At 36.1% G+C, this 25,637-nt stretch overlaps 1 protein-coding gene across 1 annotated transcript in view; it reads left to right on the plus strand.

Moving 5' to 3' along the window:
- The window catches only part of LOC121388848, a 51,312-nt gene that overhangs the window by 20,972 nt on the left and 4,703 nt on the right, over positions 1–25,637 (plus strand). Inside the window, exons 8-13 of the mRNA XM_041520364.1 lie at positions 6,292–6,321; positions 8,382–8,537; positions 11,506–11,709; positions 12,606–12,722; positions 22,024–22,224; positions 25,078–25,184. Coding sequence (XP_041376298.1) covers positions 6,292–6,321; positions 8,382–8,537; positions 11,506–11,709; positions 12,606–12,722; positions 22,024–22,224; positions 25,078–25,184 — 815 coding nt within the window. The remainder of the gene's footprint in view (positions 1–6,291; positions 6,322–8,381; positions 8,538–11,505; positions 11,710–12,605; positions 12,723–22,023; positions 22,225–25,077; positions 25,185–25,637) is intronic.

Raw genomic sequence — 25,637 nt, forward strand, 5'->3', positions numbered from 1 at the left:
TCTGGCTCTGGAGTACGATGCGTTAAGCATGGATTGGACAGGGTTGGATTTGTATGCCTTCCCGCCCCCAGTCTTACTAAGCAAGGTCTCTGGCCAAGGTCGGAATGTAACCGTGTCAAGTGATGCTCGTGGCGCCGGGTTGGGCAGCCCAACCATGGTTTCCTCAGCTTCTGTCACTGTTAGTGCAGGAGCTGGTGCGCTTGCCACCCCTTCCGGATCTGCTCAGCCAGCGGCTGCAGCAGCCGGTGTGGCACCCAAAGCCGGAGGTCTTCTGGCTTCATGCTAGGAGGTTGTCAAGTTTTCCCTGCGAGGCAGAGGCTTTTCGGAACGAATTGCTGAACTCGTCTCCTCTTTGAAGTGCCGGTCAACTGAGCGAGTTTACCAATGCCACTGGAGCGCTTGGGTTTGTTGGGCAGGTGAACGGGATTTCAATCCCTTATCACCTACTGTCAATGACTTAGCTGAATACTTTCTGGCCTTGGTCCAGGAAAGGAAGCTTAAAGTTCAGACAGTCAAAAGTCATCGTTCTTCCATCTTCACTACTTTCAGGCAGTGTGGTCGGACAGACTTTTCCACGAATCTTGTATTGCATGATTTACTCAAATCTTTGCAATCCACAGTTGAGAGGCCTTCCATTTTGCCAAAATGGGACGTCTTTCTGGTTCTTCATGTGGTTTGCCACTCTTCGACTTTTGACTTGGAAGACGCTTTTCCTGGTCTCTCTTGCTGTTTGTCGCCATATTAGTGAGATTCATGCTTTCTTGCATGATTTGGTCGATTATAATCCTGATGGGTCGGTTACGTTGCGGACTGATCCCATCTTTGTGGCTAAGAACCAGGCACCAGGGGAGGAGTTTCCTTCGGCAATCATTCAAAGTTGGTCTCGTACGTTGCCTTCTGATAATTTTGGCCGTCTCCTTTGTCCGGTCAGGGCATTAAAGTATTATCTGCATCGTATTACACTTCTTCATGGTGAGAAGAAGAGGCTGCTTATTTCTTACACTAAACAGCCGGGAGATATTACTAAGAATGCATTGTCTCGATGGATTGCTGCAACCATCAAGCTGGCGTATGAGACGGCAGGAGATCATATTCTGCGGTACTTCTCAGTTCGGCCTCATGAGATTCGAGCAATCTCAGCTTCCCTGAATTTTCACGATTCCTTGGATATTATCAAGGTGATGAACGCAGGAGTGTGGAAGGGTCGACATATGTTCGACCGCTTCTATTTTCGTGACATGGCAGTTGGTCCCGATGGTACCAGACGTATTCAGTCGGTGATTGCTGGTCAGCAGGTTGTTTCTGTATGACAAGCCACGAGACGAGGGAGACCTCTATTCCGGTAGGCAGCTCGTACAGGTCGTGTCGGGAGATAGTTGAGCCAACTTTTTCGGGAAAGGGTGTGGTTGCTATCTGGGGCAGTCTAGTGTTTTCCTTTCACTTGTGAGATGGTTTTGCCTCACGCGGGGGGTGGAAAATGTTTATCAATTCGGGTATTGATAATTAATAGTCACTTAGACTTTTATACCTCGTATGTCTTGGTTGTCTTACACGTTGTCATTACTTGAGACGATTCACGTTGGTCGAATGGGTAAGTCCTCACGTTTTCTTACCTCCTCCCTTTAATGTTGAATTCATGTGCTCTAACGGTGTTAAATCATGTCCGTTATAGCATAGTTGTTGTGCTAGTACAGTAAGTTCAATAAGACTATTAGAAAATATGTTTCTAATTTTCATTATTATTCATACTTACCTAGTACTAGCACAACAACAGGTACCTCCCACCCGCCCCTAAGAGGTCTTCCCTGGATTCGGTCATTACGGACTTTGAATCGAGGACGATGGTCTGCCCATGTGCGGATATGGATATACATTCGGCAAGGGAAGACAATTCTGCAGTGGAGGAGATGACTCAGGTTGTATAGCATAGTTGTTGTGCTAGTACTAGCTAGGTAAGTATGAATAATAATGAAAATTAGAAACAAATTTTCTAATTATAATGCCTCCATAATATTATATTGGTGCAAAATAGTGGAAGTTTCCACTGCAGAAGATGTTGACATTTGATAACACTGTTGGAAATTAATAATACTCTTGAATTTGTAAGTGATATGTTAAGTTTAATAATAATAGTAACCTATATCAATAGGTGTCAAAAATGAAGGGGACCGGGAGGGTGTGTGTGTGTGTGTGTGTGTGTGTGTGTGTGTGTGTGTGTGTGTGTGTGTGTGTGTCACTGTCTTCCCCCAGCTTTGATTATAATCCATTGGTCCCCAGATTGAAAATCAAATTAATATATATCTGCCCCACCCCCAGTTGCTGTTAACTTCTGATGCCTTTGATATCTGTGGTTAGGAGAAGGATGTACTACACTACTAGCAGTTGGTGATGGCCCCTGATACAAATTTAATTAGAATACTAAAGTCTAAACATGTTTTTGTGTATATTTTACAGTAACTGTAATGTCCATGGCTGTTCGTTTGATGGTGAATAAATATATTCTGTTATGTTATGTTATCTTTTGTTATTGTTACCATTCAGTTCTCTTCCAACATATTCCCCAGTCTTCACCAGGAGCACAATCAGGGCGAGCAGTAGATCTCACTCTCTTGAAATGGTGCTAGGCAAACAATCAAACGATGTTTCGAATAAAATGCATTAAAACTTTAATAGCAAAGCGATCAATTTGTCTCTCTTCTAAAACGTTTGAGGCAAGTTATGACGTGAGTAGGAGTGATCACTCACCTTTCCTGGCAAAGACTGTTTTCAGTATACTTTCATTGTTGTTAATTGCATTCCAATATGTTCAACCTTGTTTTATTTTGTGTGTTCTCTTCTGTTCAAGGCATTTTATTATTTTATTCTATTTCAATTGTTTCCAGGCTTGTTTTGTTCTGTTTTTAAAAATGTGTAACATTCTGTAAGTACTGGTCTTATGTTCCATTGCATCATGTTCCATTATGTGCTGATGTTTTATTTTTCATTTTGCTATGTTCATTCTATTCTGGTCCATTCTCTGCCATTCCAGGCACATTCTGTTTTATTCCATTCAATTTTATTCCATTGTATAAGTGACTTTATGATATTAGCATTATTTCAGATAATACTGGTTTACAGTATTTCAGCGAGGTGACATATTTACCTTCTGATTATGTACGTTTCTGTGCCTGTGTCAGTCTCATTAGCGTATTCCTCTACCAGCCCAAGCACTCTGCCAGTCTAATTACCGTATTCATCTACCAGCCCAAGCACTCTGTCAGTCTGATTACTGTATTCCTCTACCAGCCCAAGTACTCTGTCAGTCTCATTACCGTATTCCTCTACCAGCCCAAGCACTCTGCCAGTCTCATTACCGTATTCCTCTACCAGCCCAAGTACTCTGCCAGTCTTATTACCGTATTCCTCTACCAGCCCAAGTACTCTGTCAGTCTTATTACTGTATTCCTCTACCAGCCCAAGTACTCTTGTCAGTCTTATAATTACCGTATTCCTCTACCAGCCCAAGCACTCTGCCAGTCTCATTACCGTATTCCTCTACCAGCCCAAGTACTCTGCCAGTCTCATTACCGTATTCCTCTACCAGCCCAAGTACTCTGCCAGTCTCATTACCGTATTCCTCTACCAGCCCAAGCACTCTGCCAGTCTTATTACCGTATTCCTCTACCAGCCCAAGTACTCTGTCAGTCTTATTACCGTATTCCTCTACCAGCCCAAGTACTCTGCCAGTCTTATTACCGTATTCCTCTACCAGCCCAAGCACTCTGCCAGTCTCATTACCGTATTCCTCTACCAGCCCAAGCACTCTGCCAGTATTCCTCTACCTCAATTACCAGTATTCCTCTACCAGCCCAAGTACTCTTGTCAGTCTTATAATTACCGTATTCCTCTACCAGCCCAGTCTCATTACCGTATTCCTCTACCAGCCCAAGTACTCTGTCAGTCTCATTACCGTATTCCTCTACCAGCCCAAGTACTCTGTCAGTACTCTGCCAGTCTTATTCGTATTCCTCTATACTCTGTCAGTCTGTATTCCTCTACCAGCCCAAGTACTCTGTCAGTCTTATTACTGTATTCCTCTACCAGCCCAAGCACTTCCATTACCGTATTCCTCTACCAGCCCAAGTACTCTGTCAGTCTTATTACAGTATTCCCACCAGCCCAAGTACTCTTGTCAGTCTTATTACCGTATTCTACCAGCCCAGTACTCTGCCAGTCTTATTACCGTATTCCTCTAGCCCAAGTACTCTGTCAGTCTTATTACCGTATTCCTCTACCAGCCCAAGTACTCTGCCAGTCTCATTACTGTATTCCTCTACCAGCCCAAGCACTCTGCCAGTCTTATTACCGTATTCCTCTACCAGCCCAAGTACTCTGCAAGTCTTATTACTGTATTCCTCTACCAGCCCAAGTACTCTGCCAGTCTTATTACCGTATTCCTCTACCAGCCCAAGTACTCTGCCACTCAGGAGCCTGACCGACATTTAAAACACAGGATTTTTGTCTTCCACCACCGGCCTCAGTGGTGCAGTGGTTAAGCCATCGGACTACAGGCTGGTAGGTACAGGGTTCGCAGCCCGGTACCGGCTCCAACCCAGAGTGAGTTTTAATGACACAGTGGGTAGGTGTAAGGCCACTACACCCTCTTCTCTCTATTACAAATAATAGAAAAATTCATCTCCAGTTTTGTAAACAGATTTTGAAGGTTAAAAAAAGTACTCGAAATTTTATGGTATATGAAGAATTAGGAGGTTCCCTTTAGAAATACAAGTAAAATTATGAATGGTGTCATTTTGGAGTAAACTGGTTAAAGACGAAAATAACTTAACAGTATTTTATATAGATTAAAGGGACATTCCTGAGTTTGCTGCATTGTAAGATGTTTTCCGACTAATAACTATTTCTACGATTAAACTTACATATTAAATACATTTTCTTGTTTAGAATATCAGTGTCTGTATATTCAATGTGTTTCTGGTCGTTTTAATATTTGTAAGAACCCATCCTGGATTTTGTCTTCAAATAATTTTGTACGTATAAAAAAATATTTTAGAAAATAAAATGAAATTTAACCTAGTACAAATATTAGAATGATCAGAAACACATTTAATATACAGCCACTAATATGTTATGCAGACAGATATATTTGATATGTAATTACAATCGTTAAAAAGTTGCTGTTAGTTGATAACATCTTAAAAATTGCAGCAAACTCAGGAATGTCCCTTTAATGTTTTCTTTAAACAGTGGTGAAAGAAATCAATTTAAATGGTTGAAATTCATAAAAAGTATTTTTGATAACACGGGAATGGGGTACATCTATACCAATCAAATAATATAAACAAGAATTAAAACAAAACCTCTGAGATCAAGTTATAAAACAGTGGTTTTCAGACATTAAAAACTCTTCTATTGAAGATGAATATCATTATTTATTCAATTGTAAAAATGATAATAATAAAAATATTAGAAGAAAAGGTTTCTTCCTGTAGTGTGTATTACTGATTAATATGTGAAATATTTGTTTTAGGCGAACTTGTAATAATGTAATTATGTAATAATATTTAACATCAAACATAAGATAATTGTATTAGAGTGGGAATCTTTGCCTATTCAGTAGCAGGCAAAAATTCTGTGTTTTCATTATAGAGTTATTTCTGATGGCAGATAGCTATTATGACCATCTAAATGTCTGACTAGATCTTGAACGGCAGAGTACTTACTAGACCTGAGGCACAGGACACACGTCATTGATCCCAAAGCTGGTTGGTCCTAGGCTCATAGCCTACTTGAGGCAACAACAACAAAACTTACGCTAGCATGCTAGAGAAAACCTTTTTAATAGGGAAATTTAAAAGGTAGTTTATTAAAAACACTTGGATGAATTAGGGACACATGTGCATAGATAACAAAAAAACTAATAAAGCCTCCGCCAAAATCATCTTTGTTATCTAACATAATATTGGGGGAGGGGCAAAACGAGAAATAGATGAGGGTGAACTAACAATTCATAGGGGGCAAAATGTCTGCGGGCGAACTGACACTTGGGTCGAACTGGTCAAACTGGGGGAGAACTGACATGGGGCAAGCTGGTTTAAGGACGAAACGTCTGGTATCCAGAATCTTATATTATGATATTAAATCCCAAAATATCTACCGTATACTACATCATTGTACGATTCATGCGGAATGTTAAAAGATTCCCTGAATTTAATGGTTGAATTAATAAAACAGAAAATAATAGTTTTCTTCATCTTATGCATAATTGTTTTAAAATCTTCTCTTTTTTTTCAGAGGAAATTAATAGACAGAAAATAATCACAGGTAAGGGTTTAAAGTTGTTTTGTTTAACGACACCACTAGAGAACATTAATTATTAATCATCGGCTTTTGGATGCCAGACATGTGGTAATTTTTACATATAGTCTTAGAAGAAACCTTCTACATTATTCCATTAGTAGCATGGGATCTTTTATATGCACTATCTCACAAACAGAATAGTACATACCACGGCCTTTGATATACCAGTTGTGGTGCACTGGCTAGAATGAGAAATAGCCCAATGGGCCCACCAATAGGGATCGATCCCAAACCGACCGCGCATCAAGCAAGCACTTTACCACTGGGTTATGTTAGAGGTAAGAGAACCAGTTTGATCATAATGTGATGGACCACTTCAGTATGAGCCAAGATATGTTGTGCTACACATGTATCTGTAGAGAATCAGAATGGAGGATTACAAATGAGTTATTAGTCCCCTACCTGTCCAACCAGATAGAACTAGGTTTTGTCACTGTCCGTCTTTCTGTCAGTCAGTCTGTCTGTCCATCTGTCCCACAGAGTTTTCCAGACTTTTTTTCCCCACAGTGCTTTAAGATATATAGAGCTGTAATTTTGTATATAGCTTTATCATGTAGTTACAGATCAAGTTTGACTTTTATGGCTATTTGCCCATTTTTGTCGGAATTATGGCCCTTGAATTTAGGATATATATAAAATAGTTTTCCAGACTTTGAATAATGCCTGAAATTGATTTACATGGCAATTTACTGTTATCTCTTGCTCTTTGATTCTGTTCCTTCAACATTGAGATAACAAAGTTTAAATATTCTTTTAATATACAACAACCACTCTCCACAATATTCTCAGGAAATCTTTTTTTCTCTTTCACAATTCTTAAAAATCTAAATTCTGTTACATATTTAATGAAGTCATGAAAATAATTTCCTTGAAAATAAAGTTTTATTAGCAATTTTATTAGTATTTGAAATATAGACGTGGATGCACAAGTACTCATACACACATGCAAGCATGCACACAATAATTTGTGAAGTAAAAATATGTATAAATCCTGCTTGTACAAAGTCAGTTCATAATTTAGATGTTAAAGAGAATGTTTTTAGTTTGCTGGTATTGTAACATGCTCCTGACAAGTATAGCCTATCTAATGAATAGTATAATACATGTATATTAAATACATTTTCTTGTTTAGAATATCGGTGTCTGTATATTAAATATATTTCGGGTTGTACTAATGTTTGTAGAAGTCCAAATTATTTCTTTTTTTCCAATAATTTTCTACATATGAAAAAATACACACATTGGGAAATAAAAGTACGGTTATGGTATTATTACCCATATGGTTAAAAATATCTTGGTATATATCAAAGTGATACCATAACACTTTGACGTCACACAATGACATCATCAATTGGAGTGCTACAACCTTAGAGGAACGTCAACTAAACAAGTTGAGTGATATAAATTAAGATCGATTATGGGTAATAAATAGGATATTTCCCTCGTGACAATTGAAAATGATTTTACTCGGGACATACATGTAAACATGATTTGAAACGGAAGCTTGTTTAATATTGTGTAAGTATAAACCATTAGGACGATCAGTAACACACTGGATATAGAGACACTGATGTTCGAAAGAAGAACATTTATTTAAAGTGTAAATCTAGTCCTTAAAAAGCCTTAGTAGTTGGAGGCATCTGATAATGGCAGTGGGGCGGGAAGTAGCCCAGTGGTAAAGTGCCCACTCGATGTACGGCCGGTCTGGGATCGATCCCCATCAGTGGGCCCATTGGGCTATTTGTCGTTGTAAGATCCCTTGCTGCTAATTTGAAAAAGAGTAGCCCATGAAGTGGCGACAGCGGGTTTCCTCTCTCAATATCTGTGTCAAATAAAATATTTCCTTCCTTCCTGATAATGGCAGCAAACTCGGAACAGTCCTTTTAAATTTAGTAAATTTATAAATTTGATACAGCAGAAATGTTTAATATATTTAATAACTGAATAAATGTTCATGAATGTTCATTCAATGAACACACGAAAGAAAAGTTTACATATTGTATTTTGTTTTTGAAATCTTTCAGGTTGTGGTAAATATGATCTTTCCCGTGAAGGTGGAACTATAAAGTTTGAACCAACAGCAAATCCTAATGACTACTATGACTGTGTTTGGGTGGTCAAGCGACAACCACAGTATGACCACATCTATGTGAAGCTCATTAGTTTTAAGGGATCTTTAGGTATGTATCAATAGTTTCCTTTTGTCTTTCCATGGGAATCATTTTTCAAGTATTCACAAAATGTTGATTATTTTTTCTGTATCCGATTTATGCTGTGATTAAATGATAACCAGGAATATGGTGTAGCTGGAATGATGGCAGTACTAATGGTGTAGCTTGAATGATAACCTGGAATATTGAACCTAATGATGTAACTTACGTCATGATAACCTGGAATATTGAACCTAATGGTGTAACTTACGTTATGATAACCTGGAATATTGAACCTAATGGTGTAACTTATGTGATGATAACCTGGAATATCATTGAACATACATCTTGTTTTAATTCTTAAACATTTCCTAGAAGTGAATATGTGAACCATAACTTGACACAATTAGGAACTATAGTGGACCATGATGAATGAACTCTCACCCAGAAGTGATCTGTGTAGTGAGACCTTACCCATGTTTGACAGAGTTGTGGCCCTTGAACTTAAGAGTTGTGAAAAAAACCAATTCCTGACTTTTGTTTTACAATACCTGAAAATATTGAGGTGAAATTTTGTATATAGCTTTATCATGTACTGTTACTGATCAAGTTTAACTTTCATGGTGATTTACCCACTTTTGAAAGATGTTTGGCCCTTGAATTTAGGAGATGAAAAATTGTTGGGACATGTAGGGATGTGTATTGCTTTAGCAGTACTCTCAAAATGCTTGTTTCATTTAGGTTGATGTCCTAGAAGTGTTTAAGTAACACTCCTTTGTATCAGTGTGTGTCAAATGTATCTAGTTAAAGCAAATGGAAGGAACGAAATGTTTTATTGAATGATGCACTCAACACATTTTATTTACGGTTATATGATGTCGAACGTATAGTTAAGAACCACACAGATATTGAGAGAGGAAATCTGCTGTCGCCACTTCTTGGGCTATTCTTTTTGATTAGCAGCAAGGGATATTTTATATGCACCATCCCACAGACAGGATAGTACTTACCATGGCCTTTTTTACACCAGTTGTGAAGGAAAGCAAATAGATACAAGTTGTAAGATAAATCATTTCTAAATAGTTTAATGGACAGACACTGAACAAAAAGACTGAACATTAGCTTAAAAGTATGTAAGTTAATGAATGATGTCATAGACACAAGGATTGTCTGTTATTTCTTTTACATTGATCGGGGTATGAATTTTTTTTTTATCCACAAACTGTGTGTATCGGCAAAGCTGTTCTCACATGTTTGCAGATGATTTTTTTGGTTCACATCCAGATGAACGTAAACGAAATAACAGACAATATTTATAATTAAATTTGAATTGTACTTGCTAATAATAACTCCAAAAGTTCATATTTTATTTTGAATTATTTCTGGTCCATAAACAATAACACTCAATAAGACAACTTGCCCATATAAAATGATGTCAACAGATATGACGTTCCCTGACGACGCCATTTTTACGTTCATTGAGAAATTAACAAACTCCTGTTGCTAAGTCTGGACCAGTTGGATGACATTATATTGTATATATAACGGAAATTTAATTATAACATGTTGGAGACAAAATTGATACATCATCTCTTACATGGGTGTGTAATATATATTCTATTTCAACCAGTGCTCCTTGACTGGTATGTCGTATGTTTTGCTATGATGTACCTCCAAGATCCTGTTTAATGGAAATGTATACAAGAGGCTGATTGTCACATTAGAGAAGTTGAATAGTCGAACGTGTACGCACACATCTACATGTCAATACATGTACTCATACTGAGAGGTTAACAGAGATCGTAGGCATCCTTAAATCCATGAAAATCCTTAAATTTGGGGAAACCGTTTTCCATACTGATAATATGTGTAAAAAATTTAGGAAACGCACCGTGGAAACGTACGAATATAGAACAAAAGAAAGATCCAAATAAATCAAGGTTGGATGAATTTTACCACCATTACTTGGCACATGATGAAAGATTCGAGGAATTTTGGAAAGTAGTCCATTCTCTACTACTACTTTCGCATGGCCAAGCTACTGTTGAAAGGGGCTTCAGTGTTAATAAGGAGGTTGCTTCTGTAAATATGTCTGAGATCACCTTCATATCAAAACGAATTGTTTGTGACCATATTGTCCTAAAAGTTGACATAACGCCAGAAATGATCCTTTATGCTGGCGGTGCAAGACAGAGGTACATGTTGTACTTAGATGAAGAAAAAAGAAAGGCAGATGAGGCAAACAAAAAGCGAAAGCATGATTCCAAATATGATGAACTTGAACAGTTAAAAGAAAAAAGGAAGAGACTTAGTTCTGACATTGATGGACTTGACAAAGCAGCCAATAAATTTGCCGACCAGGCTGAGAGTCGAGGTAATTTAACTTTGATAATAAAATCAAACAGTTTATGCAGAATTGCTCCTGACAAAAGAAGAGAGTTGGTGGATCTGGATTCTACAATCGAGGCAAAGTTTCAAGAAATAAAGAACAGTTAATAATCAAAATTCAATGGCAGCTACTAAATGACTGACTTAAAATCGTATTTCACTTGTTTATTTATCTGTTATACTAGGTATGGTACACTTTATATCCATGTATAGTGGTCCTGGAATTTTAAAAAAATGTCCTGGAAATGTCCTGGAATTTGACTAAGCCACAAGTGTATGAACCCTGGGTTAAGTTCTGTACTGATTTTTAAAAAAGGACCATGAAAAATGTCCAGTTTTGAGGTTATTAGAGGGTCCGGTTTTGAGAGGTTTCATTGTATACCGTATATAAAACTAGTTATTATAAGTGTATTCCAGACTCTACAAGTTTTGTAATATGTTTAATGCATAGGTCTTCTCTGTTTCTATTTCTATGATGGTATTCGCAGGAAATGTATTTGACATTCACATACAAATACAGGTTCAAAATAGCAGATGCTGCACATACTAATATCTGTCGACTAAACAGTCTTGTAGGATGATGTTAAATGTACATTCCTCTCCTTTTCAGTGTATTATCATGGTCAAACAGATAAGCTTGAAATACGGGAATCTTTCACCTCACTTGGTAGTATAGAAGCAGCTGTCACCCCTGGCAACGCTGATGAAATAAAAACCTACTCTTTTGATGCATCTGATGCATTTTACATTCGCCTGCAAGGTCGCTATAGCAACAGTGAAGATTTTATTCTGGCCTTTACCTCGTTCAAATATGGTAAGTTTAACTTCTTGTTTTTTGTTTTTTTAGTTATTAGGTATTATTCATTATTTCCTAACTTTTGCTTTGACATATAAACATTATGCTTTCAACAACATGCCTATAAATAATTAGAACTAAACAATTTGATTTACTAATAATTGAAGAATCTTTCATGGATGACTGACGGAATTGGGATTGTTCAGATGCAAGAGCATGTGTAGGAATTTAAGTGTGTGTGTGTGGGGTGGGGGGGTCTAGACTGTGGCAGCTTAAGTTTATATGGGGATCATGTCATGTTGCTTTTGAAAATATATTGAGAAAAAGGAAAATTTGCTTGAGCAGGCAGATTTTCAACCTCCAAAACCCTCCCCCTGCACACGCATCTGGTTTGTTTCCTGGTTTGTGTTTCCGGTAGGTTTGCTGCCTTTGTGCACCACATCTAGCTACCGTATCTAGTTACCCACAGTGAAATTTCCAGATTTTGTGGATTCATCGTTTTCATAAGACAAAAAGCTTGTCCTATTGAATGTTCTTTGTTTGCATGGGATGCAGTCATATTACAATTTAGACATTCCCAAGTTATTTATCAAAAGATTATGTGTGGAATTGATTACTATGTATTTATCGTCCATCCCATCCTAAAAAAAAAATTGGTAAATAATTTCAGTTTGGTTTGACGTAAGTTAAAAAGTAAAAGTGTTTTGGAAATAAAAAATAAATACTATTTTTGTATGCAATTTAGAAAACAGTCTGCTCAGAAATACAAAAAGAAAACTCCATAGTATGAAAAAAGGCATTCCTTATGGGAAGGACTATAGACTAGTTATAACAAATATAAAAAATATAAAAATATGGCACTTGTATCAGATCTATGATATTGCACCTTTAATGTGGATTGCTTGTGTTATCAGGAATCTGTATGAACAACCAGTATCAATGCTTGAATAACAAATGCATTCCATACATCCTCAAGTGTGATGGCTATGACCACTGCGGGGATAACTCGGATGAGACTTCCAAAGCTTGTGGTAAGTTTTCATCTTTTATTATAGGGTTCACATGGATCATGGAAATCTGTAAAAGTCTTAGAATATACAGTTTGTTACTTTTCGAGCCTGGAAAGTTATATAGCATTTTAATTTTGGTCATGGAAACTGAAATTTGTTTGAACATTATATTTTTTCCCCGTTTGAAATTATATACAAAAAAGAGAGACAATTTGCATGAAAACATTGTAATATTATGTTCCATTTTTATATGTCCATCTTTGACGGGTGGTGTTATGGTAAGGTGTTCTCTGTCCATCTGTAAACGTTTTGTTTCTGGAGCATATTTTTCTTATCAATTCATTTAGGATAATTCTAACCTTATATGCAAGTACAATTTGGGATGATGGTCTGTTGCATACCATAACTAGATCACTGCGACCTAATTTTCATTTATTGGTGTTTTAAAGAGTATCACATTTGTTCAGTATATCAGGCCTGGTGCTTATACAAATTTAGAGTCTAGACTCAAGACTCTAATAACATCATGGCAGTGACATACAAATTGCAGGAATGTAAAGTCATTAAAAAACTTGAGTCTGAACTCTAAAGTTTTATAAGCACAGTCTTTGAGATACATTTGGTGAGATATTTTATTGTGGCTGGCCACAAGGAGATTACAGATATGTATGATCACATAGCATCGCATCCAGTGTAGATGCTCTTGAAATATACACTGGGAAATTAATGAAGCACCACCTAGTTTTGACCATGTGGCTTATGCTTCACAAGTAATCAATGTGTTCTAGTGTTCTAAACAAAACAAACTTTAAACTTTAACGCAAGTCTGTAGGACTGATATTTAAAGCATAAGTGTACAAAACAGGGGGAGCAAGGAGGGGCAAAATATCCTAACACTAGACCTTTTTACCATGTATTTCAATCAATCTACTCTCAAAATTAGTAGTTGTAATCCTTGTAAAAATGCGTAGTGATTCATTTGGAACCCTATGTATATAGCTGTTTCACAGTAATACTAATATGAATAAATTTAGTTTTCCCGATTCAGACATTTTCTTTTAATTCAGGCAAAAATCAGCCTGCCCCCCTTAAAAACAAATGGGTGCCTGTTTGCCTATGATTAAAAGTGAGTGACAAAAGCTATTTAGTGCTCCCATATAAAATGTTTATCTTTGAATGGTCTGAAATGCGCTTTCCTTGCATCTGGGGTACAAAATAGCAATACAGTGGATGAGAAATTTCCAGGTGCTTTACAAGGTGTTTGTGTTTACAGTAGGACAGAAACATTAATTTGGTTGTGACCACCCCTACTCTACTCCATCCCTCATCCTAATTGCTAAGTTCCTCTAATAGCTATCTAAACCTGTTGACACATATCCTATATTGAACATTTGCTGTTTGTCGTCTCTTTTTGTGGCACTCTTACTTTGTTTACATTTCCGTAACTGGGCGTTTTCCTTGTTGGATCTGAAATCATGACGTTTCACTCATTCCATCACACATGTAGATTTAACTGTAAATAACAGATTTCCTCACCCATTCATGGACTGTCAACAATTGTTTCTTTTTGTCAATTTCTTTAAACTTCCAGATCTGAAACTCTCAGTTAAGCCATTCTCTGCAAATGTTTGCTTTTGTACGGACTTAATGTTTTGTTCTGTTTACCGACACCACTAGAGCACATTGATTTATGAATCATCGGATTTTGAATGTCAAATATTTGGTCATATTGACATGTAGTCTTAGCGAGGAACCCTACTACAATTTTTAATTAGTAGCAAGGTTTTTTTCCACTTGCACCATCCACAGGAAAGAAAGTTTGTTTTATTTAAAGACATCATCGGCTATTGGATGTCATTAGAGAAAACCCTCCACATTTTTCCAAATGCAGAAAGGGATCTTTTATATGCACTTTCCCACAGACAGGAAAGCACATATATGTACCACAGCCTTTGTCCAGTTCCCACAGACAGGAATACACATACCACAGTCTTTGATATACCAGTCACAGTACACTGGCTGGTATGAAAAAATAGTCCAATGGGCCCACCTACGGGGATCAATTCTAGACCGACTGCTGTCACTGAGCTATGTCCTGACGACCCCTTAGAGTACTGAGTTAGTCATATGGTATTCTATTTGATTGGTTTTATTGGTAGTTGTAGTACAAAATATCGGCTAATGGAATAGCAGGTTTTTACCCCTTCTGTCAGGTGCTTTGTCTGTGTGACAGTGCCAACATTAAGTTAAACTTTGGTGTCATCCAAGGCACTGATATTAGCAGCCCAAACCCATGAATGGGTTAAAATTACGTCATTTCAGAACATGACGTTGATTTGTCTCTTTTTAGTTACGTTTGAAATGTTTTGACATGGTCCTAGCTTGTTATTCATGAAAATAATATTTTGGATAATAAAGAAATTATTACACTGGCGTGTGAATCGTACTGATTTTACGAAACTCATGTCAGGATTCGTGTATTACCCTCACTCTATTTCGGGTAATACAATAATGCTGACACTCATTCCTAAAATCAGTATGACACACAAGCATGTATAATAATCTCTCTCTATATATATATACCCACCTATTCTGTGCAACCCCTGTTTTAAACAACCCAGAAAAGAAGAAGAAAAACCCAACCAAAATGCATTGGTGTATCAATTCTGGAATTTTGGTTTGTCCATATTCAGATGCTTGGGTTGTGCAGATCAAACATCACTGGCCTTGGTTGACCTATTTCTCTAATTACGTTTTTGTCCAGTTGCTACCAGTGTCCCTTGACTGATATATCAGTGGTTGTGGTTTGTGCTGTCCTGCCTTTGGTAATGTGCATATAAAAGATCCTTTGCTGCTAATGTGAAAGTGTAGCAGGTTTCCTCTGAAGACCACGTTACAATTAATTACCAAATGTTGACAACAGCCAGTGATAATAAATCAATGTGCTTCTTTAACTTTTTTCTTTCTGATTAACAGCAAAGTATCTTTTATTTGCATTTTTCCATGCACATAGTTTGGTACATATCATGTTCTTTAATTATACTAGTCATGGAATTGATTGCTTGTGCCCTATTCCAACCTGTACCCCACAACTGGTATATCAAAGGTTGTGTACCATCCTGTCTGTAAAATAGTGTGTATGTGAAAGATGTTTTGTGGGGTGGCAACAGTTTGCTTCTCTTCCCAAACAAAAATTGCAAGCTTAATAAATAGCTGGTAACTAGCTGGTAACTACCTTGCAACAAGGTTGTACAAGCATATTTTACACGGTAGTAACTACCGCGTTTTTGAGCTAGTATTTGGAACCTTTTTACAACCATGCGACCAGCTTGTTGCATGCTTGTTGCATGCTTGCAGCAAGCTTCCGACCAGTTTCTTGCATGCTTGCAACTAGCATCTCGCAAGCTTCTCGCACGCTTACGACGAGCTACCGCAAACTTGCGACTAGCTTCCCGCACACTTGTGACGAGCTTCCTGCAAGCTTGTTCAGTTTAAGCTAGTATTTGGAACCTTTTTACAACCTTGCGACAATTACTACTGGTAATTAGACTAAGTGTTGCAATAATCATGTTAAACACAGAATAACCATAGTTTAAAGTACGCATATTTGACTGGAAACATTATTTTAAGGTTGATTAAATTACACTAAAATCCACTGAAAATGCACCAAAAGATCCCTTGCTGCTAATGAAAAAATGTAGTGGGTTTCCTTTAAAAAATCCAATAGTCGATGATTAATTAATAAATTAATGTGCTCTAGTGGTGGTGTTAAACAAAACAAACTTTATGAAATTGTAAATTTCAGTCAATGAAATATAAATAATATCTGATATAAAAAACCCCAAATATCTTCTGTTTTATAAAACTGTATATAAAGGTCGCTTGCTCATAAAAAGGATCACTGCAGATAACTTATGTGGCCTTTATAGACAGATTTCATTGTTAGCTGGGTGGCAACATGAACCTATAACAAAGCGAAAACTAAACTGATCCACCCTCATGTATCTGTCGCAAAAAAACAATATGTAATGTCCATCGCCTGCCAGTATTGTCTTAACTGATCCACCCTCATGTATACTTCGCGACAAAACAATGTGTAATGTCCATGACCTCCTAGTATTGTCTTAACTATGATCCACCCTCATGTTTGTGTCGCAGTAAAACAATAAGTAATGTCCATCACCTCCCAGTATTGTCTAACAGAGTTGAATCAGTTGTCCAGCCATAACGCGATTGTTATACGAGTCGTTCGTTTGCGGAAGCTAGCCGACCAGCGGAGCACACACACCCAAGTGTTAACCTCAGTAGCTGGGGTTATCCAGTCTAACACAGTTCAAGTCGACATTGTTTACTGTAGGAAGAGTGCACACAAATGTCTTAATTACTAGGAAAAGAAAAAAATAAATAATAAAAGTTTTTAGTCAGGCAGAACACCGTTTAGTAGGGAAGCCAGTATTGAGCAGTATGTGTGCCTTCTTCCCTGATTACTTACCGTATCACATGGTTATTAAAGATTATTATGGCTTAATTGGCGTGTTTTCAATGCTGGGAGTTCATTAAGCAACAGGAACTTTGTGTTATGTAGATGTGCAATTATATATGTGTGATTTTTCTGGAAATAGTTGCTGATAAATAAGTCTGTAATGGTTTAGATATCGTTTAAATTTGTACTTACTAAAATTTGACAGACCATGATTTATGGAGAATAGTTTTCCAAGAGGAACGTTGTTTACAGTGTGTTTTGTGGCATTGGAAAATGTCTGATATTTTTGGTGAACATATAAAACTTGTGCTTGTTGAAATTAAACAGACCAAAATTTATAGACAATCATTTTCCAAGAGGAACTTTGTTATGCAGTGTATTTTGTGATGGTGGAAATAGGTTTGATTTTTTTTTTTGTGAACATATAAATCTCCTTATTTAATTTCAGTGTTTTTAAAACATTTTAAATTAATGATTGCTAACATTGCATTTTCCAAGAGGAACTTTGTATCGAAGTATGTTTGTCAATTGGAATATAGTCTGATTTTTTTGGTAAACACATAAATCTGCTTATTACTGAGGTTAAAACTATTTTATAATTTTGGTTTGTTGAAATTTGACAAAGATTTATGGTCTAAGAAAGTTTTTCAAGAGGTTTTTTTTGTATACATTTAACACTTGTGTGTGTTTCACTGGAAGTGATTATTTTGCAAACAAGAATCTTTGATTAGTAGTTTAAAAATGTTATTAATTTTTCTTTGATGAAATTTGATAGGAAATAATTTTGCTTGAATAATTTTACTCATACTTTGTGTACATTTGAAATAATTAATGACACCTTTTGTTTTTGTCATTCTTTATTTTTGAAATATTTATTAATTTTTTATTGCAGAATTTTGACAAAATATTTACAGACGTTTATTTTTTAAAAACGATTATGTTTTGTGCTTGTATAGTATGTGAACAATGTCATGGAAAATAGTTTGTGATTCATCGCTCTTCAACATTTGCTTATTGTTTTAGGATATATATTTTGTTAATATATGGTTAATACTATGTAAACACAAGATGACTAAAACGAATGGACTTTTTTTGTTTTTCTTTTTTTTATTTGAATAAGGGGAAAATGTACAAGAATTGTTTTTATTATTTATAGCAAATTATTTTTTTCTGGACAGGGTGAAGTGAATATATTTAACAAAAAGTGGCTTTTTTAATTTAAAAAAACAACAACAATTTAATTAAATTCTTTTTACAGAAAGTGATTTTTCTAAATTAATTAAGGTTTTTTTAAGTGTGACAGTTCATCTTTATTGATAATTATTTTCTCTGTTACTGTATTTATTTAAAATACTATTGTTTTATAAATACAGTTAAACAACATATTGTTGACATACCTGTTACATAGTTTAAAGTTTGACCAACATAACAGATGTGTGTATATGTTTGTGTGTGTGTACATCATGCTCAAGTGTTGCTAGAAATGAGTTGCTCTTTCACATGGAGTATTGTGTAATTTTTTATATACCACTTTGGTGGAGGTGATAGGACACCATATTGAATTATTTATAGGATACAGATAATTTTTCTAAGTGAAAAATGTTACTGAGTTTGGACATTATTAAGTTAAACTTGACTTTTTAATTCTACTCATCTTCCATAATGTGATATGTTCGGATGATTCATGTGCCAATCACATGTTTGTGTTTATTCTGAATGACACAATTTTAATAACTGGGATATTGTAGCAAAACTGACATGTTAGTAGATCTGTGTACAGTGATTGTGGTCTCGGCTGATTTAGCCGCTTGTTAAATCTATCACACTTCAATGTCTCGGATTCCAGGAACGGGATATTTTCCTTCTCTACGAGGTAGGCCTTAGTCCTTTATTTGTTATTAATATACCTTTGTCAGACACCAAATAGTGGGGTGTTTTTTTGTTTGTTAAAACATTCATTCATTCATTCATTTGATTATTCATTTATTCATCCATTCATTTTACGTGTTTGTAGTATGCAATACACTGTTTTAATAGTTTAACCACAGTATTTATAAAATAATTTTTTTCCATATTTACGAGATAGGCCTTACTCAGTCATCTTTCATTTTGATGTCTATAGTATATTTTAATAGTGTTTTAATAGTTTAACCACAGTATTTATAAAATATATATTTTCCATATTTACGAGATAGGCCTTACTCGGTCATCTTTCATTTTGATGTCTATAGTATATTTTAATACTCTTTTAATAGTTTAATCACAGTATTTATAAAATATATATTTTCCATATTTAGGAAATAGGCCTTACTCAGTCATCTTTCATTTTGATGTCTATAGTATATTTTAATAGTCTTTTAATAGTTTAATCACAGTATTTATAAAATATGGACATTGGTAATTAATACCAGTAGTGTTTTTCCTTTTTATATTCATATGTATACTGTTTGTTTTTTGGTTCATATTTCTTTCTTTGATTGTACTGAGTGCCTTTAAATTACAATATTCAGTCATCCATGCATGAACAAACAATGTGTGTGCTCAAATCAACTGAAACTATGAAACATAGGCAGGGCTCGAAATAGCGGCCCGCGAAAAGCCAAAAACAATTCACTTTTAGACTAAAATGACCAAAACATTGCAGGTCATTCTTCAAGAGACAAATGTATGTACAATGAGCTCGTCTTCTATTTAGCTAGGTCATTCTTCAAGAGACAAATGTATGTACAATGAGCTCGTCTTCTATTTAGCTAGGTCATTCTTCAAGAGACAAATGTATGTACAATGAGCTTGTCTTCTATTTAGCTAGGGGCGGGATGTAGCCCAGTGGTAAAGTGCGCAGTCGGTCTGGGATCGATTCCCGTCGGTGGACCCATTGGGCTATTTCTTGTTCCAGCCAGTGCTCCACAACTGGTGTAACAAAGGCCGTGGTATGTACTATCCTATCTGTGGGATGCAGGCATCGAAATAAGTCGAGAACGGTCGTTCAGGTTACCGGGAGGTTACCACGTGTAAGAAAAGTCGAGAACGGTGTTTTGTTCTCGACAAACATTTCAACGTAACGGTAGTTTCGTTTCCGAACGTAAACCAGGCAATGCATTCCGGACTTCTGCGTTTCATTTTCTTGTAAGGAATTGCATCTATGTTCGCGTGCACTTGTGCAATTCCAAGCAATCTCGGCAATCCGCGTTTAAGCAGCGCCCACTAGATAAATTTACTTCAGGATTTTGTTTCTCGTACCGATGTTCACACGCACCGATACAATTTCAGAATGTCCACTTAAAAGTAGCAGTACCAGGAATTCAATTCTAACTTTCATATAGTTGTGGTAACCTATAGGTTACCAGGCTATATTTTGTGGTAACCTGTAAATGGGTTACCAGACACAATGCTTATTTCGATGCCTGGGGATGGTGCATATACAAGATCCCTTGCTGCTAATTGAAAAGAGTAGCCCATGAAGTGGCGACAGCGGGTTTCCTCTCTCAATACCTGTGTGGTCCTTAACCATATGACTGTAAATAAAATGTGTTGAGTGCATCGTTAAATAAAACATTTCCTTCCTTCCTTCTATTTAGCTGAGGCTAAGCTCACGATTCTGTTACATTTTAATTTTATAATGCTCCAAAGATTGTAATTGTCCACACACTGTCCAAAACCCTCCACTGACCCGGTCCAGTCTTATTCCCAGCAGGCCATTTTTTTTTTTTAGCTGGTTATATTTCTTTTGGCTAACTATTTCAAGCCCTGATAGGATTGTTGTTTATAAACTACATGTAGGGTGGGGTTTTTTTTCTTTTCTTTTGAAATCCACATTATTTTGATTTTGGTTTCAATATCACCAGAAGACTTTGTAAGCTTTAATTGTCTACAGGTGAGAACAAGTGTCTCTTTATTTGATATAACATCCTAAGTTGAACATGTCATATTACCATTATGATCATTTTAATCTGTAAAATAATTGCACCAGGAAGAAATATAGTAGCTAATCTCAAGTAGATAATCTGCTAGTTTGGAATGTAAACTGGAAAAGAACCTAGCCATACTGAAATATAATCTGCATATTCTAACAGAGAATCTAATAGCCCTGAATGAGAATTTGATTACTCAGAAGGAGACTCCGCCATCATGAGTAGAAGATTTGGCTGTCTATGACAGTAAATTGTGATACACCTAGGCTATATATATTTCTGACTAAAACTGCCTAATGCGCGGTCTGTCTGGGATCGATTCTCATCGGTGGGCCCATTGGGCTATTTCTCGTTCCAGCCAGTGCACCACAACTGGCATATCAAAGGCTGAGGTATGTGCTATCTTTTTTGTGGGATGGTGCATATAAAAGATCCCTTGCAACGGGTTTCCTCTCTGAGACTATATGTCAAAACTACCAAATGTTTGACATCCAATACTGGCAATAGCGGAGGAGTAATAAATCAATGTGCTCTAGTGATGTCGGTAAACAAAACAAACTTTTTTCCTCTCTGAGACTATATGTGAAAATTACCAAATGTTTGACATCCAATAGAATAAATGAATGAATGAATGTTTAATGACATCCCAGCACAAAAAATACATATTGGGTATTGGGTATCACAAAAGGTAAGTATATGAAAATATTATTTACATTCAGAATAAAATTTATATAATTATTTAAAACCACAGTGTAAAGAGCTGTGGGGAAAAGTATAATACGATACAAATATCACGGTAAGTATATTTTAGAAATTTGTATAGAAATCAAAGACACCCAATATCCGATGATTAATAAATCAATGTGCTCTAATGGTGGCGTTAAACAAAACAAACTTTAACTTTTTGTTTTCCGACTTGTATTTGCAGGGAGAAACCCGTACTCTGACGTGACGTCATATACAATCAGCATCGGTGTCATCATCCCCATGGTCGTGTCCATCTTCCTCATCGTGGTCATCTGTCTTCTCATCATCTTCATACGCCGGTGTCGACGCCTGGCTTTACAGAATAGACAAGCAGCTAATGGGCAAATCAATTCCATTTCTGGAAACACAGAGCGCAGAAGTCGTATGTTGATGTGGTTTTTTTGTTGTTTTTTAAAGTTTGTTAAAGGGACAGTCAACTCAGACAAGAGCCCTATGTGTTGGAAAGATGCATACCAGGACCACCAACACATACTGACACTTTAACAAATGAAAAACGCGTAATTTTAGAGTTAATAAAAAAACCCATGATTATTCCTGCTAACTGGGGGCAGCCATTTTGTTTCGTTTTTTGTGACGTCCGGTGGTATAGCTTGGGGCGAAGTGACGTCAGCTCCGTCCATCTCCTCTATGCACAGTGTAAACAAACGCTCTAATTTACGACAAGGCGCTTCGCTTTCATCAACCTGACTTGTAAAACAACAAATGACTTGATAGTATAATAAACTATTTAACTAAATATATTTCAGTTTGCATCAGTAGAACAAAATGGGGTTATAGTATTTTTCTCTTTTAAAAAATCCAAAGAAAAAAAAGCATATTATTAGGCCTATTGGTAAGGGTACGTTCTAGCAAAAACGACCACTCACGATACCCAAGTGATAATTTTCTTTTCTTTGAGACTACGTAATTGGTCAGTTTTGTGATTTTAGATGGGAAAGTCTACTTAATCAAGTGTTTTACAAAATTATTTACAGTATTAAAGCAGGACGGCTGATAATGTCCATTACGATTTGAGGGGTGTCTGTGCGGTTATCACACGATACTCTGTGATCTTAATAAAAGAGGCACGTTTTTAGTGTGTCTAGACACAGTGTCTGGGGACCGTCTAAATATACACCTGCTAATCAGGAACCACAGGTACAGGCCACGGAATGAAAAGACCAATTAACCAAGAAAACACTACGATTATTATTTCAGTACGTGAGTTAATTTATGTATAAAACATAATACAGTTATTTCAGTACTTTGACAATGGCGGCTTCTTTTGTATTGAAAAATAATATATACTTGTTGCTGGCTTACTGGGATGGATATTATTACAGAACATTGCCATGCATCCGCAAAAATCAGGTATGTTTTGTTTCTTCAGTTCGAAGACTAATTCCTGACGTGACACGTTAGGTATTACGTAAGCACCAGCTCGCCAGAGGGCGTATTCACTAGGATTGTACAAAATGGTTGCACCCATTATATATTATAGCTGTCACATTTAACCGTTTTATTAATTAACTATACGATTATACTTGTTCATATTAAGCAATAATGTGCATTATATCTTGTTGACTATGCATACCAGGCCAAATGCCTTAATTGTCCCTTCCTTTGAAGTCAGTTGTAAATATTTACAGACAAAATGGGGACGGAATGTAGATCAATGGTAGAGTACTCACCTGAAGTGCATAGGTTTACAGGATTAATTACCCTCAGTGGATTTGGGGTTTTGTCCATTCCAACAAGGACCCTATGACTAGTACATCAAAGACTTGCATGTACTGTCCTGTCTGTGAGAAACTATGACTAGTACATCAAAGACTTGTATGTACTCTCCTGTCTGTGAGAAACTATGACTAGCACATCAAAGACTTGTATGTTCTCTCCTGTCTGTGAGAAACTATGACTAGCACATCAAAGACTTGTATGTACTCTCCTGTCTGTGAGAAACTATGACTAGCACATCAAAGACTTGTATGTACTCTCCTGTCTGTGAGAAACTGACTAGCACATCAAAGACTTGTATGTACTCTCCTGTCTGTGAGAAACTATGACTAGCACATCAAAAACTTGTATGTACTCTCCTGTCTGTGAGAAACTATGACTAGCACATCAAAGACTTATATGTACTCTCCTGTCTATGAGAAAGGGTCTTCAACAGATCCACTGCTGCCTAGAAGGCAAAGCTTGCTTTTTGCTCCTTTCAACCAAGTGTCAAAATAACAATATGTTAGACACCAAATAGCCATAGTTTAAATTGTGCTGAGGTATCATCAATAAATATACCTTTCCTTGTGTGTGAAATCCTGTTTGATAAATGACAGTGTTATGTTTTTGTAAATATTTCTTTCTCTTTACCATTCTTGCTGATAATCCGGGAGAACAGGCAAAGTGGCATCACAGAATTTCTCCTGTTTTTCTTAGACAAGTTTCACAACTCCTGTATATGAGACACCTAATGGTCATAGTTTAAAATGTCATGAGGTGTTAATAAATACACAGAACTTCATACGTTGTTTTCGCTTCCTATTTATTGCACGAGTTTATTTCGCACAAGAATATATACCACGAGACTGCGTTGCGGTCGAGTGGTATGTTCTTTCGCAAAATAAACGAGTGCAATAAATAGGAAGTGAAAACAACATATGTGAAGTTCTGTATTTATTACATACCTTCTTTTATGTTTTATAAAAAAGGTTTTTAATTTAATGTCATAACAACACTTTGTTAAATCTATGATAAAAACTCCTTTCATGGATTTGTTTAACGTTAAGAATCATACTCTGCGGCAGTCTTGTGTAATGTTTCAAATATGATGTGACGTCATTTGTAAATCATATATGACGTAAATAAAAGGCGCTAACTGTAGTAAAAATAAAAAGGGAATTCCCCATTTAAAAGTTATGGTCCAGATTGCACATATGTGTAATACAAAATAAATTTATTACACGGTTTGAAAATGTCTTTATCACTATAGTAAGATCTAATAGGTATGTAATAAATAAATATTCCTTTTTTCTCTTTTTTTCACCCCTTTCTGTTTAATAACATTGTGAATGGTAGTCTGTGTAGCAACAACAGGTTTCTTCTCTAATTATTTAGACCAAATCTGACTGTTTTCATGTTTGACATCAAAACATTCTCTGATCAGACAATTGCTGATGTGTTGCTGTACAGACGTTTTGTTTTCTTTGTTACATTGTTTTTAAAAATTCCTTTTTAGGACATCGCAACAGAAACCGAATCCAAATGAATTTGACAATACAGCAGGATTCCCCTCCGGCATATGATGATGTCATTCGTAACACTCCCATTGGATACCTCAACATGGTATGAATTATATACAGGGTTTTATTTATGAAATTTAACTTTATGCCCATGGATCTGACATTTCTTTGGGGAATTTATCATCAATATTTATAAAATCAGGAATTTTCAGTTCAGCTTCAAAAACAAAAAAGTATGCATGTAAAGTATGTCAGAATAATAAAATATTAATACTAAATGTATTTTGCTCTATTTAGGAGATATTACAATAATGTCAAAATTGCATTTAAATGCATGTGTACTGTATATTATGAAAGATTAAAACTTGAGAATTTTCACATTTGATTGGGAATTCATCATCAAAATTGGGAATAAAAATAATGTATTTGGGGAGTGATACTGAATCTAGCAACATACCGTATATCTTCGCCTATAAGTCGATTTTTTTTCACCCAAAAATTATTTTATAACTTGGGGGGTCGACTTATAAGAGGGTAAAAAAAGTTCACCAAAAAA

The sequence above is a fragment of the Gigantopelta aegis genome, chromosome 14 (genome assembly GCF_016097555.1).
Source record: "Gigantopelta aegis isolate Gae_Host chromosome 14, Gae_host_genome, whole genome shotgun sequence".
Taxonomy (NCBI): Eukaryota; Metazoa; Mollusca; class Gastropoda; order Neomphalida; family Peltospiridae; genus Gigantopelta; species Gigantopelta aegis.